The 15,180-nt window shown below is 41.3% G+C and overlaps 1 protein-coding gene across 2 annotated transcripts in view; it reads right to left on the bottom strand.

The window, feature by feature from the left end:
* The window catches only part of kaznb (kazrin, periplakin interacting protein b), a 54,657-nt gene extending 39,716 nt beyond the window's left edge, over positions 1-14,941 (bottom strand). The window contains exons 1-4 of one of the 2 annotated variants that reach the window (XM_049734560.2): positions 14,757-14,941; positions 12,975-14,026; positions 12,810-12,896; positions 3,654-3,817 (exon numbers count right to left, since the gene is read on the bottom strand). In XM_049734560.2, coding sequence (XP_049590517.1) covers positions 3,654-3,817; positions 12,810-12,891 — 246 coding nt within the window. In that variant the 5' untranslated portion in view covers positions 12,892-12,896; positions 12,975-14,026; positions 14,757-14,941. The remainder of the gene's footprint in view (positions 1-3,653; positions 3,818-12,809; positions 12,897-12,974; positions 14,027-14,756) is intronic. The other variant, XM_049734562.2, reaches the window with a different exon arrangement.
* Between the last annotated feature and the right edge of the window lie 239 nt (positions 14,942-15,180).

Below are 15,180 nucleotides of genomic sequence, written 5' to 3'. Positions count from 1 at the left end.
TAAACATAAGTGCTCCAATGTCAAAATTGCGTTCTTTTCAGTAATATTACTCTTTTATGCTAATCAATGCTAATCAGTGAATGCCGTCAAATTTTTGCACATTTGTCAAAACTAACACAACGACAGACTATGTGGACGGATGGTCGACTCTTCCCCATTTCTACTTCCAGTGATCTTTACAAAACTTCCCCATTGCTACTTTCAGCCATCTTTACAAAACTTGCCATTTGACTCACAATTCACAACACCTGCCTGCATCTCCATACAAATTTTGCAAAAGGACATGCAATCTTTGGAGTTCATTTTAAAAAAAATTAAAAAAATTCCACCATCTGCTGCTTCTGCCCTCTAACCATCTCCACGAGATTCATGACAGAGCATAGTTTTTTTGGGGCAATCCTTCAGGGCTAGTCGATGCACGATTACGCACAGGGCCGTAGCATAATTCCTGGGAAGACGTCGCTAACGAGGCGAGCATCCGGCCGCCACCGATAAACGCGGTTAAAAGGGGCAGAGTTATTGTAATCACCTCGAAGGAGATTGGCGAGGAATCTAGGAACATATCGGGAGAATAATCGCAGACATATCATGCGCACACTCACAGCAGACAACAAGGCGCTCTAAAATGGCAACTCCAGCGGACTATCCAAAGAGACAATCAACTTATAAGATGTTAGCATGCGCATTGTAGCCATTGATGCAAACCAAGGTGCTTTAGCTGGAAGAAAAAAAAAAAGAGCAGGGTAAAGATAATCTAATCTAAAAAGATTTAAGAACTCTAAAGTTCTTAACTAATGAAGTGAAGGCGCAATTCGTGATGTAGCAAAGGCGCTTCACTGAATCGTTAAAAAAAATTAAGGACAACCTAGAAAGAAATCAAATCTCTGACTACAGCGTCTTGAATAAAGAAAAATAAGTTATGCTTTGAACCGTCAATTTTTTTCTTTTCATTTTTGCAGAACTGGGCCGTATGGAGAAAAACAACTATCGATCCAAATATCAATAACCATCCTGGGTTTACGAAAACATCAAGTTGTTGAGGTTACAAGTGGAATAACAATGAACGACTTTAGAGAAGAAGGTCTTGACTTGCTAAAGGGTCTCTCAGTCTTTGCCAATCAGGGAGAAATCAAACCAAAGGTCACATTCTTTAGCACGAGCAGATGGGGCTGCACAAGGTCAAACTGAAGCTGCCGCGTGGGGCAGCTCGATGCTTTCCCGGCAGTGATTGCTTTGAGATAAAAGTCCTTTCTATTTGCTGCACTCCCTCGCAAGCTGTGGAGACATTCAAATCAGTGGTCAGCGGGGAACTGAAGGGGCTCAGCCTCCGATAACAACAATCCCCATCTTTGATCCCGCGCTCGTCTGAACATTGCCTCTTAGAGAACCAAACGAGAAGCCGAGAAGGTTTTCACGCGGGGCTGATAAGCCGCGCCACTGTGTCTCATTTAATGTCGCCTCTCACGGCCGTTGCCAACACAGCGGATGACCCATCTTGTGAATTATTTAGAATTCTGTCGTGTGGAGGCGGCGGCCAGCACAATAAAAAGTGGACCGCTTGGCGCGGCGTGCTGTCTGCACGAGTCCCTGAAGTATGCATCAAATATGAAAGCTCAACAGGAGGCGTATGTTTTTTCTGCCATGACTCGGTACACAAGTGAGAGCCGCAATGTGTCAGACTCAACACAACACTATTTTTGGAGTACACAAACGTCAATACTCATCCTCTTGTTCTCTCTAAAAGAAGACCAAGAGATCCATCATGTGACACGCAAAGTGGTTTCCGTGGCTACACCATGGAAAGCCGACCCAGATGATGTTGATAGTGTCCGAGTTTGGCATCACAGGACGCATTCCAATTAAAAGCCACGTTCAACGTTCGATTGACTGGAAAAAGTAATATGGGTTTGATTCAACAGCAGCGGGGGAAAAATTTAGTTAATAAATCCAGCACGTTTTCTTTCCACTCCTCCCACTCTCTCTTGATTCCCTTCCTAATTTTGTCATTATTTCAGAAGTGAAGAGAATAAAAAATAGACTGCAGACGGCTCAAAGCTCCCGGGATCATTAGTCTCCCCAATCTATTTTGTTTTTCTTTTGGCTCAGACTCATACTCCAACTTTAATTGTTTCATGATCAATAATGCATTAAACTGGCTATACCAGGTTCTTAATTGAAATGACTACAATGGTAAGTTTAAGCTCAGTCATCGCAGGTTCAGACATCACTTTGTAAAATTTAGCTTGTGCTAAACTTGTGAGTGGCATCGTGGAAGTCATACATTCGTGATCTATGTTTAAAGAAAAAACACTCACAGTGGCGCAGACCTCCCTCTTTCACTTCTGCCGACATTTTAGGACGTCTTTTCAGGAATGATCTTCAAATGTGTATTTCGAAATCCTGAATTCATTTCACATGCCTTGCCTCACTCACCTCATGCAACCCATGGAAATAAAACCAATCATTTTCTAGTGCCACTCAAATAGTGGCGAACATAGTGAGGCCTGCCACGCTCGCTATTCAACATAATGTTCACTTTCCGGATGACCCGGTGTGAGAGTTCCGCAGAATGACTTTGACTTTGTGGAGCTAGTATCAGTGTGAGACTTTCTTCTTTTGGAAGTGAATGTAAACAAGCTTTGTTGGCTGCTGTCATAGCAACAGCCAGCCTCCCCGTCAGCAACATCTTTTGTCGTGTGCAGACTATTTAAATCTTTCTGACAGAGCCATCTAACATGTCCACTTTCAATGGAAGAGTTGAAACGTAAACACACACACACATGCACACACACGTGCACACACACACAGACACACACACAATTCAACACTCCATCAGCCAACAAAGTTCCTCGTCATCCATCAGCCGCCGAGTCCTCAATAGCAGCGTAACAAAGTGGCGGCTAACACCATTTGACCTCAGCTCGTAGGTGAGAGTCAACGGCTCAGAGGATAAATGCGTAGGAGAATGACGCGCGGCTAACATTCATCAGAGAGTACACGGGAATGCGATGGAAAAAAAGAAGAAAGATGGGAGCAAACGATAAGGATGACTTATCGTTCCGGAGGAGAAAGGGTCATATGGATACGTTCTTTTAAATATTCTTTTTTTATTTTTTATTTTGAAAAACTAGATTTTGATAAGATAGCTACTTGTACTTGAGAAAAATTCATAATGATAGAGCATCATAATAGAACACTGCAAGCAATTATAATAAGAACAATTATGATATTACGTACAGGGGAATATGAATAATAGTATCACTTCCAGTTTATTCAATATAAGTATTTTTAATACAATTGTTTAATAAATGAAATACCCAGTTTAACTGCCACAGTGAAATATGTTTTTTTTTTTAAACAACAACAAGATAACTACAAAACAGTGTCGAAGGCATCAATTTGACATTAGAAAATAATAGAAAATCTGTGGTTCACTGCCTAAATTCCTGTTTAAAACAAAAGTGCATTTATTATTATATTAATTTAGTGTTGCTCCTTAAGATAATTGAAATTTTGTTTATGTTCATGTTTCTTCTTAACGTGTCAAGTTAGGCTTTTGTTTTCAGAAAATGGACTGATTGAAATGAACACACTGAAACTAATCAAATCTAAATAAAAATATGAGAAATGAAATAAATAATAAAAATATTCACCTGTGCATCCATGAGCAGGTGTCTCATGAGGGTCATGGACTTGGTGACGGGGTCGCCCTCCTGCTCCCCTGTCAGGAAGACGCTCTCTTCCCGACTCAGGCTCCACGGCCGGTTCACCATGAACTGAGCGATCTGGTCGTTGAGGTTGTTGAGAGACTGGACGGCTGCGTGTGAGAAAACACAAGAGTCATTTCCCGGACAAACGTCTTATCTTCTTCTCTGCACGGCCAGCTTTTGCTTTATTTGCCCGCTAATTAGAATCCACCCCCCGAAGCTGCTGTGATCCTTCCTCAGTGAATGAAACTCCCCTTTTGGACAACAAGGGACCCATTAGGATGAATCCATTATTAGAGAGACACAGAAACCCACATTTGCTCAATTATGTGATATGATTCTTCCCGGGGTCTGCCGCCGTAATAATGCCATTATGTCTTGTTGCAGTTAACGGTCGTTTTGGCACCGTTTGCACCGCTTTGTCTCTCTGGCTTAGTGCAAAGTTGGCCTTTTCCTGCTGTCAGACTTTGTGGAAGAATTGTCTTTACAATGCAAAGTCGCATTTCACTGCAGATACGCATGCACAAGGTCAACGCGCTGCACTTCACCATAACTTATCTCCTCTTCAATCAATTACTTCATTAAAATGAACCAGTGTGTGTTTTAGTGATGCAAAAAGTCAAGTTTCACAGTATTAAAAAGAAACAAAGAGGCAGTGAAGGATTTGCCAGATGAATCGGCAGCAAATACACAAGTGGTGTCGGCACAGGAAAGAAGCCATGTTGTAATCCTAAAACGTGTGAAACATGATTGGAACAATGTTTTCACTGCAGGGAGGCGTGCATTGCATGGCAATGAACAGAATAATTAAGGCATAAGCTACAACCAGACTCGTGAGCGCTTTTGATCATTCATCAGTTATTTAAAATATTTGGGTTTCTAATTAAGTTGTATGAGAGTCATAATTTTAGAAGCATCTTGCAGTATGATCCATAAACAAGTAAACGCCGCACAAATAAATAAACAAACAAACAAACAAACAAACAAACAAACAAACAAATATTTTATTTTATTTACATCTGACAACTGACCAATAGTACACAATTGTGATTGTTTATTTTTTTTATTAATTTGAATATTTCAGTAAGTTTTATGCACTTTCTCTTAAAAATTTACGTTCTGTCCCAACTCTAAACTAATATTTGAAATTTATATATTTCAGGCTGGAGTAGGTAAAAAAAAAAAAAATCATTCATTTAAACTGGAAAACAAATACTCATATATATTATTGAAGTCGTTTCAATTCCTGCCATGAGGGCCAAATGAGTATGGTGAAAAACAAGGCCCTCTTATGGCTTACAAATGAAGGAAAACAGTTTCTTAGCGATACTTTCAAATCGCTATATTGTCAGGTTGTGAAATAAAAAACAAGATTAAAAGGGTACACAATATATTAGCGGCTATAGACTCGCACAACACAGCAGTCAAGGTTAACTTTTCAGCAGATTTATGATCACTCCTCTCCAGCCTTGTCTTGTATTCCAGCAAAGACTTTTTACGAGGGCGCGGCGGCCCTGCAGCTAGCGGGCATCAAATCAGCCAAGGATAAAGGCGGATAAAATGTTTATGACAAGAGACTGACAACTGAATTCCAATCTCGCCTTCAACGTTTACAAGGTGCGCACATCTGACCCCATTGACGCGAGGACGGGATAGGACTGAAAAAAAATTCCCGACCCCACGGAAAAAACGACATGCTGTCAAGTTGCGAAAGTGGACACTCCCTCTTCTCTTCCACTTGTGATTCAACTTATCTTACAATCAAAACTGTCACACTTCAAAGTGAATGAAATGATCAGTCAGGATTTAGGTCCACAGAGAAGAGGGGAATCACTTAGTATGTGGACTGATAGCCAGAAGGACAAAAACTACACTTGAATATAAACAGAACAAAAAATATCAATCAAATCAATAACTGAAGAGTACTTGGGATATAACATAACTGTAATGTATATAATATAACCAACTATAACTAGTATACTGCAAGTCACTATAAGGACAAATATCTAAATCCTAAGGGATGCCACAGAGCTCCTAATTAAGACCTATTCTTTTCTGTCAATTGAGGTAAAAACTACTCAAAATGTACCATAAAAAATAACAATCCCAGGAACAAAAAGGTACAGATCCTGTACGTTTGGCCAGGCGTGCCATTTGATGTGAAATCTGGGCAGCCCATTACATTCTTTGTAGACGCCCACGGGAGCAAAGCTACATAAACAATGAGCCTTAATGAGGCATGTGAACCCATATCGTTTTCAGGAAGAGGCAACGGAATGTATATAGACGAAAAAAAGTATAATCAGAGAAGTGCAAGATCTGAATAGCCACTATTAAGTTGTCTGCATTCAAAAAGTCTGGTTTTGTCTCAGTATGCTTGAGGCACCATCAGTTGTGTGTCAAACAGCCTCTGCCAAGGCAATTTGACGAGGCTCCAAGAGCTCAATTTTGGAGCCAAAAGGTCCACAAGAGTGAGAATGAACAATATGAGGCAATCGCGCACCAGAGCGCTCGGCTTCATTTCCAAGCTGACGGTGCCAAAATAAATACCTCGCGCAAGTTCAGCGAGGCCAAAAAAGTCCGCATTGGAGCGCATCCAGAGCATAACGCCACCTTGAACCGTCACACCGCTAAAAGATGGACTTTTGGGAACTTTTAATGCATCAATTTTGGGCTGGCCAATGTTGGCTTTTTGCGACAGCAGCATGTGGGTCCAATTTAACTAATCCTCTTGAGTAATTGGATACGTCATTTTTGTCAGTTTCAAGTTATTCCGGTAATCATTGTAGGTTTTTCTTTCTTGAACGGATAGTTGCCAAACATTCTGTCCAATTCAGTGTGTAGATTCAAAAACAGGGGTGTGTCTCTTACGAGCGATTTATTTTGAAAACTTTGAAATATCGGAAGGAATCTACTGGGATCTGATTCATCACTGTAATTGATGTTGCTAGAAATTTCTGCTGATTTTCACAAGCAGCAATGTATAGAAAAACAACGAAAGAAAAAATTTGCGCATTTTCTTCCATTTTCAGTTACTGTAACTGCCCCATGTCTCATTATTTATGTGCATACTTTGACACTCAAAACTTGTGGCCAGTTGTATGCTGCTCATTAAATGTAATACGTGCAAGCCAAGTCAGAAACTGCATCAAGGTGGGGGTCCTGGAGTGGATAACTTGACTACAATCTCCATATGTATGAATAACAAATGTGAATTTTAAATAAGACACAGCTCCCTTGCACTGTGATAATGAAGCTAAATCATTTCTGCAAGGTTTTGCTGTTTCACTGAAACAGCAGCTAATTGCTTGCAGATATAAACATTCACAGAGAGTGTATTCCCACGTGTGAAATCTTCTCTGCAGTATCTGATAACTTTTCTTGTGCAGCTTTTTAGGTGTGATCAGACACAAAAAAACAAAAAAAAAAAGTAGCATTGAGTCTTTGGGGAATAAGTCCCGAGCAGCTCTGGTTTGGCAACGCTGCCCCCATCTGGTCTTTTACAGAAACTTTCACATGACGTCATTTTTTTTTTCTTTGATTTTGCCAAGAATCGATTTATTACAGCCTCAAACCGACGGTTAATTAGCCTGAGTAGGCTGCAGGCAGCTTGGCTTTAGTTCCAACTTAGTGACAGTGAGAGAAAATGGTTGTCTTTCTGCAGGCCTCGTGATTGACTTGTGATCAGTCTAGGCCTTTGCCTTTCGCCTGAAGTCAGCTGAGCTAACCAAGACCCTAAATCGGATAAAGCAGGAGAGAAATGAATGGGTGGATGGATATTCGATTGGTAGCCTGAGGCTTGTAAACAGGCCGAACTTGGAACTTGGTCTAGCCCGAGGTGCCGGGTTCCTAATTTCGATCGCAAACACAAATACGGTTTCGGCACTGAGCTTTTGACTATAATGTTTCTGCATAATCTGTACGTGGCTTGAAAATGCTTCTGTGAATTTTTGCTCAGCCTTGCTGCCAACTCATGGGAGCAGAAACTTAGTGGGGGGGGACAGGAGTTATTATGCAAATTGGATGTTTTTCACACAATTAGCAACATTCCACATCAAAATAAAGCAACATTCTGAACGCTTAGCTCAGTAAAGACTTACTTCAAAGATTGCAATTCAAGTTCATTTCACAAAAAAGCACCCTTCTTTTCTGCGCACAACTGTTTTATCAGTAGACAATCCAGCCTGAGTTCAGAGTAGAGGTTGCGCCATCGCTTATTAACATGTACACTAGTGTGCAGTGAGTTCAAAGGCGCTTTTGCTCGACAAAACTTTTGTGCCGCTCACATCAAATGCTACGAGCCCCTCATCGTTTCTGTCAGCATTGTCGCATGACCTCCATCCATCTATTTTTGATTGCATTTTTCCTGTTGAGACTTACACGGAGCTTGAAGCTGCGTCTGTAGTTCAAAGCGCGTCTCCAATGACTAACAACATGGCTCCAACACAAAAGAGCTACCGTACAAAAGCCTAGTGATGGCAATTTAGAAATTTGCTTGCTTTATTTAGAAACTTTTCCAACAATTATTTCCTGCAATTATTGAAAAAAGTGACGAGGAACATTTTAGGCCTAATGTATATGTACTTCTAATCCCCAAATATTTTTACAAAACACTTTCTAAGAGAAGCACTGAATAGTTTGCCAGCTTAATGTTAAAGTTCTAAACATCTGAATAAGTAGAGTAAAAAAAACTAGTATTGAGGTTGTGCTACTGTTCTTATAAAAAAAAAACACATTAAAGTAGTGTTTGTTGTTTTTTGAAAGGCTGGAACGGATGAAAAACAATTCAAAACATTTCAATGGGGAAAGATGATGAGTTTTCTTAAATGTCAAGCTACTGCTGGATTTCAATGAATTGCACGGAGGATAATGTTGAAGGGAAAACTGCTTCAGATCTTTTTTTATGCATTAGGAGGAATAAAACAAATCCCAGAAGACAACAAACTTTGTTTTGAAAAATCTCTACTCTTTGCTTTTCAATGAGGGAAATATCGATTAAAATTGGAAATATTTTCTCTTTGAAATTTTATTTGGAGCCCATATCCTCCACCCCTCTGACCCCTGAGGTGATGTGACCGACACCACACCAAGTCCAGAAACACAACGCAAGGTCAAACGGCACACAAGGTGAGAAGTACACACAATTGCCATGGTTATGATGAAATCTTTTCGTCAGGTTCCGCAACGAGCGCTCTACTTTCAAGTGCGGCTTAGTCGGATTGAACGTGCTGCTCATCCAGCTACTTCAATTACGTCAACTTCTTGTCTGACAACTTCACGCCCACACAAATATGCACACAGATACACACACATGCACAGTCACACGTACACGTTTCAAACCCTATCTATACACACGATATACTTGGTGTCAAAGATGCAAACTTTGTGATGAGAACATTGAAGCGTTCAACATGCAAGCGGGTGCGCCTCGCATGTTAAAAAGCAGCACCCAAGTGAATGAGCGACGTTTCATCACCACAGGGGAGACTGATGCATATTTATACGGACGGCGGGGAGGGAGCCGACAGACTTCTCCCCAGGAACGCGCTCGCTCGCACCACACAACAATTGGGATGCGTGATAATCATTTAGAGAGAAATGTCAGTAATTTAGTTACAAAAATACTGCCATAATGTTTCTAAACCACAGGTGTCAAACTCAAGGCCCGGGGGCCAGATACGGCCCGCCACATCATTTTATGTGGCCCGCAAAGACAAATTGTGCATCAAATTCGTGTGTCATTACGAGAATTGCAAATTGTCTTCACTTTTAATATCTTTTTTTTTTCATATTTGGCCGGTTTTTACTCGTCTGATTTGAAGACGAGTTATTTGTCAGTTTGTTTTGTAACTTTAACTGTATATATGAGGTGCTCATACATTTATTTGGATTGACAGTCGTAATGGCCTTCCGAAAGAAGCTATGACTACAATGCGGTCAGCGAAAAAAATGAGTTTGACACCCCTGCTCTAAACCGAATCTATACAAATATTATAATGTGACATTATTATTGCTAAAAAACCACAAGGTATCTCATAATACTGCAATATATTTCATATTTGTTGTTGAATTAATTGTGGTGAGACGGCGCTGGTTGGCTATATGTCAGCAGATACGGGGGAGAGGGAGTAAACGAGGAGAGTGGGTACTAGGAGGCCAAAATGTGAAGTCAGCAGACATTTCGGCACACGACTCAATGATGCAGAAAACGCAGCTGTGACAGCAAATACGGAAACAGCTGCCCTGATGTATAAATTCTCTCCAGATATTTTATTAATAGTTGCTCAATGTCTTCTGGGTCGTTGTCCAGGACTAGATTTATATCGAACGTGTTGAGTGATTCTGCGAAAGCTGCACCCTCTCAAAAGCTTAAAAGCAGCGTGTGCTGAGGTCGCTGCCATGAGCACATTTGATTGCTTTTAAGTGCTGGAGATGTGAGGGCGTTAAATCTGAGGGAACATGTTCAATGGAGGCCAACGTATGAGTATATCCAGCTGATATGCAAATACTTCAAATGTGCGCGCTGACGCTCACCTACACAGTTTCAATTTAAAACCGTTTCTAGACATTAGGCACTTTAAATATGAAGTGAGCAGATGGCGATGACAATGAATGACTCAATGAATCATTGTTGGGTGGTTGGTTACCTCACTAGTTAGCAATATTACACCAACCCTAATCCGTTTAGTCAGTTTGGTAGACAAATAGTTGGATGAGGAAAAAAAAAACGCAGCTTAGTTATTTATAAAACCGAGGAGTTAGCGACCTATTAGTTAGCTATTAAATATTAGACAAAATAACTTAATTAGACGAATTACAGCAAAAGTGTGTTGTGTCAACGAGCACAAACACTGCACTAGCGCTGTCAGCCAACTCGTGCTGCTTTATTGACCGCGCTGATGGAGTTGGCGGCGGGGAGCTAATGAAGATGCATGTGTGTCTTGCCGAGAGCAAGGAAGTCGAGGAGCTTATGCAAATGGGAGTCTTTAAACACCTCATAAGTCAACGCGTTTGTACACCAGGAGAACAAATGACACAAACTCGGTGAGGCTGATTGGATTGGGCAGTAAATAAAGCTGAGCAGCCTGTGGACACAAGCTTTCACCATTAAGATATTTGGACAGGACCACCACCAGCTGGACTTCTTTACTGCGACATGGACTTAAAGAGTGTTTTTATTTCCAGCCATCCATGTTTTTACATGTCCCTATCCCTGCGGATTTTGGACAAGATGCGGGTTACACCTTTCCATCAACTGCAGAATCCAAACAGACACTTTCACATTCAGACCCATCAATTTAGACTCCTCAGCCAATTTAGTGTTAAAATATATATCTGGTCCATCACAAGGTTGAAATGCATTATGGTTACAATGATTATATTACTGGAATTTTAAAAGTAATGCGTCATTCCGCAGGTGTGCCTAATGAAGTGTCCAGGGAGTGTACAGCATATAAAATCTAAAAATAGTGCCAATGCGCTAGCTTTGAACCTCCACGCAGACGCCTCTTTTGGCATTAACAGATGCGTCAGAAAGTCTTCATATGTAACGGATGCAACAGCTGAGAATTTCACTCAAGAGGCAATTCCTCCTCTGGGTCGCCCACACCATGCTTTTTGGCCGTGACATTGCAATAGCGTCTCTCAAGTGAAGCCTTTCAAGGTTGCTACCAAAAAATCCTTGACAACCTCCACTTGTCAATAATTCAGCCTCTGCAGCATTTCCCGGTGTACCTCCACATATATCTGCATTATGAATATGACGCGCCCGTGGGACGTGGACTCCTCATCAAACTGCTGATGTGGGGAGCAAACAGGGCGAGAGGATCCGAGTGATGCATAACATGGAAAATTGACTTTTGCGAGCGAACAAATAGGAAGAGCTTTTAAATCCCTTCCCCTCTATCAAGTGGGAAATTAAAAAGCCAATTAGATTTTTTGCAAGGAGCAATGAATCTTTTAAATAAATTGAGACTGTGATGTCACAGTGGTGGATGAATGCGTTGAAACTACATCGTGCTCAGTGCAGACTGTCAATCAAATATACTCCTTGGGGGGGAAAAAAGATGCTATTTCATCTTAGCATCTTATGTGAAGCCAACCTCTCTTTCTAGCAACCTGCTTCTTCCTTGACCATCACACTATGTTTTTTGTGGTTTAATAAAATGAACCAAAATGTGATCTTACACCTCAAGGCAATCCTCCTGCTCCAAACAATCACAATAAAAGTTATGACCAACTTAATTTTTCTCTGTAGTGCAATGCTCACACACCTGCTACAATTTCTAACAGCAACTGCTCCTCTATTCGCCAATGTGCAAACATACAATATGAAGCGCAAATACATAACTGACGGCTTAACTTAACCTTGTTGTTTCTGTCAATATTCACACTAAGTTGTCGTTATTGCTAGAAAAAAAACTGCTCTCATTCGCATTCCCTTCCAGTAAATGTGGCAGGGTGAGCAATATAAAGAAAACAAATATTAACCACATTATTTAATTGCACATGTCTTCTGGGTTAAGCCTGAATGTTAATTTTTCAGGGTTTGTTAGAGTTCGCAAACAGTCAAAAAGACATTCGGCAACAGTTGTAATAGTCATCAACAGTGTTGCTTGTCGCGAACCAATTTTGTTCAAAATTTCAATAAAAACCATTTGCAACCTTTTAGGAACCCTGACGATGACCTCGCTGAGATACAGACTTGTGCAAAACTAAAGGTGAATTGAAATCACGTTTTGCCATTTGAATATTGCATATAAAAGACTACATCATGGTGTTGATTTGAATTGGATTAATTGTTCAACCAAAGTGAGCAGTGGCTCGTTTACGTCCTGAAGAATGCTGCTAAAAGGACGTAACAAGTGTGCTATTTTGACATTCATTAGGAAGAAAACATGCAGCGTTTGCACCATCACAAACACACAATTAAACAGCACTCTAGCACCGATGGGGAACCATTTATAAAGTCCTCTGAGGAGCGTGCAATATTTATGAAGAAAATACGATCGAACATTATGAGCATTTCGAAGTCAAACGTTTTTTTGGCCATTGCACGGCTGGCTGCGTCAAAGCCTGCACAGAAAAGGAGCTTCAACTCACTGGCTTGCATCAGCTGTCCCTGGCGCCCGAACACCTGAGAGAAGGTGGTGTCCTGGCTGCAGCAGGTGAGCGTGTCCTCCATGGCGGCTGCGGTGGGCACACGAGATGAGAAGAGGCGTGTCACGAAAAGAGTAGAGCAGGAAAATGGAAGGAAAGAGGGCTTACCTTCAAAAACAACGTCCGCTTCCTAATCGATGCCGTTGAGGGAGCAGACGCAGCCCTGCTAGCTCGCAGCGATGTGAGCGAGATTTGCTCGCTGTGCGGAAGATGGGAATGCAGCGTGGGGGAGGAGGGAAGGTGGTGTCAGTGGAGAAGTGCGTTCTGAGGCGTGCTTAAAAGGGACACCAAAGTTTTTTTTCCACTAACAAGTTCAATTTATATATTTTCATCAGATGAAAAAAGTCATCATTTTATCCATTCATTTTAGAGAAATAATGGAATAACTAATGCCTTCAGAAACGCCCACTTTTAATAAGTCGTATGGCCACGCCCCCTCCTCTCATGTCTTGGAGTCACTAAGAGGGTCAGACAATTTGTCCAGACATCACTTATAATCAAAATGTACTCAACCTCTGAAAATCAAATAAAAGGTTTCGCTTTTCCACATCTGACGCTAAAGAGCAAGACACGGGCAGCCTTCCTGCAGCTAAAGTGCCATTTCTGTCACATCTGTCTGTTTTCTTTCCCAAGTCACCAAAATACCCAAACACAATATGTCTCGAGAGGCTTTTTGTAAGCTGAATTATTCATGCAGTTAGTTATATATTCAATTGAAATCTTATTTAACTTGCATTTTCCCTGAAGTCCACGGAAGGGGTCACCGATCTGAAAAGGAGGTGGTTGCAGTCAGCTGAAGGGTCGTAATAATTCTAAACAACATAATGGACATGTTTGAAAATGCATTTTGTAGAGAGCGGTTATTTCATTTGAATTTTTTACAATGTTGCGTTTGATGTCATTTTTAAGGACGAGCTGGCAGCTGGGAATGTTAATTTCCTCCTAGTGGAGTCTGTTTTATATTTCATGCAGAGATGCTGTGGGGGGAAAAAAATCTGGGCAATTCTTTTGATCTACTGTACATCGTTTCCACCCTATGCCTCCACTTCATCGAGACACCTTCATCTCACTTTCTCTCCCTTGAACTCCACTTCATGCAAATCCTCTCCATCCATCTCAAGGCTCAGTCCACCAAGCACCTCGAGAGGTTAATCTCCGCCCTGTGTTGAGGGCAGGGAAGATGAGGAAATGGAGACCAGGTTTGAGAAGAAACTAACTAATGAATTACTTGTAGTATGTGCAGAAAATTGGGTAATGAGTCAAAACAAATCCCAAGCAGTGTGCAGCCACAGGAGATCAAAGAGCACATGCTGGCTGGCGTCAAATTACATAAATATAAAATACTCTCAGGCCTCAGAGGCAATGTGAAAATGGGATGCGGTTGGCATGGCGACCTCAGACAAAATCACCACATTCCCCTTTGCAGTTGCAGTGGAGGGGGGGGGGACCCTGATACTCAACCTTATCCAAATTCCGATATTGTGGAGTCAAAGCTGAACGGAATTGCATTTTTATGAATAGTGTGAGCGCACAGCAGCATGCCGCAAGGAGAAGAATTTCACCATCTGACAGGCTCACACACCTGATGCAACATAAAAGTGCACCATCATACTGTGACAACTGTGTCTGCCACATTTAGTGTCTGAGATCATCATCGGGGCCAAACTCACTTAACTGGTCTGAAAATATCAACAATCATTGTTCATCTATCTATGCCAGCGATGAGCCAAACTCACACACAAGGTGGTTTGATCATAATTGTTGACCTTTGGAATTTTCTTGCATTGTGAAATTTGATGTTTGGTGCCTTGTTAGAGAACAGCGAGTGGTAAAAGTTATGGAACATTAGTGACTAACCAACAGTTCGAGAGGCGCATTCAAATGTTTTACCTGTAAAGTTTATCGTGCATTTTAAGCTGTTGATTCTGTCAACCAAGTAGCTCGTCGATCCACCGCGCCCTGCACAGCAACACCATGGACGACTACGTTCTAATGAAGTGAAGTCATGGTTGACGTCAGGTGCAAGTTTGCAGCCACATACCCGGCCTTGATGGCGGACTCAAATAGCGTCATAACCGCAAAACAGGACATGGAACTTCCTGTGCCAGAATTGTTACGAGCGCAGAAAAAGCCAGATATATCTATTGCCAGTAGGTGACAGTATAGCTCTGCTAGCGTCTTTTTCGTCTCCAATGTCCGTCAGGTGGATTGTAGTAGTTTTAGGACGCAATCGGGATCATTAAGACTTAAGTATGAAACATTTAAATATTGCATGTTGAAGGCCAAATATATACCTGTGGTGTGGAGTTAAAAA

This window comes from Syngnathus scovelli, chromosome 11 (assembly GCF_024217435.2).
Source record: "Syngnathus scovelli strain Florida chromosome 11, RoL_Ssco_1.2, whole genome shotgun sequence".
NCBI classification, from domain to species: Eukaryota; Metazoa; Chordata; class Actinopteri; order Syngnathiformes; family Syngnathidae; genus Syngnathus; species Syngnathus scovelli.
This window is presented reverse-complemented; position numbering and strand designations above follow the sequence as displayed.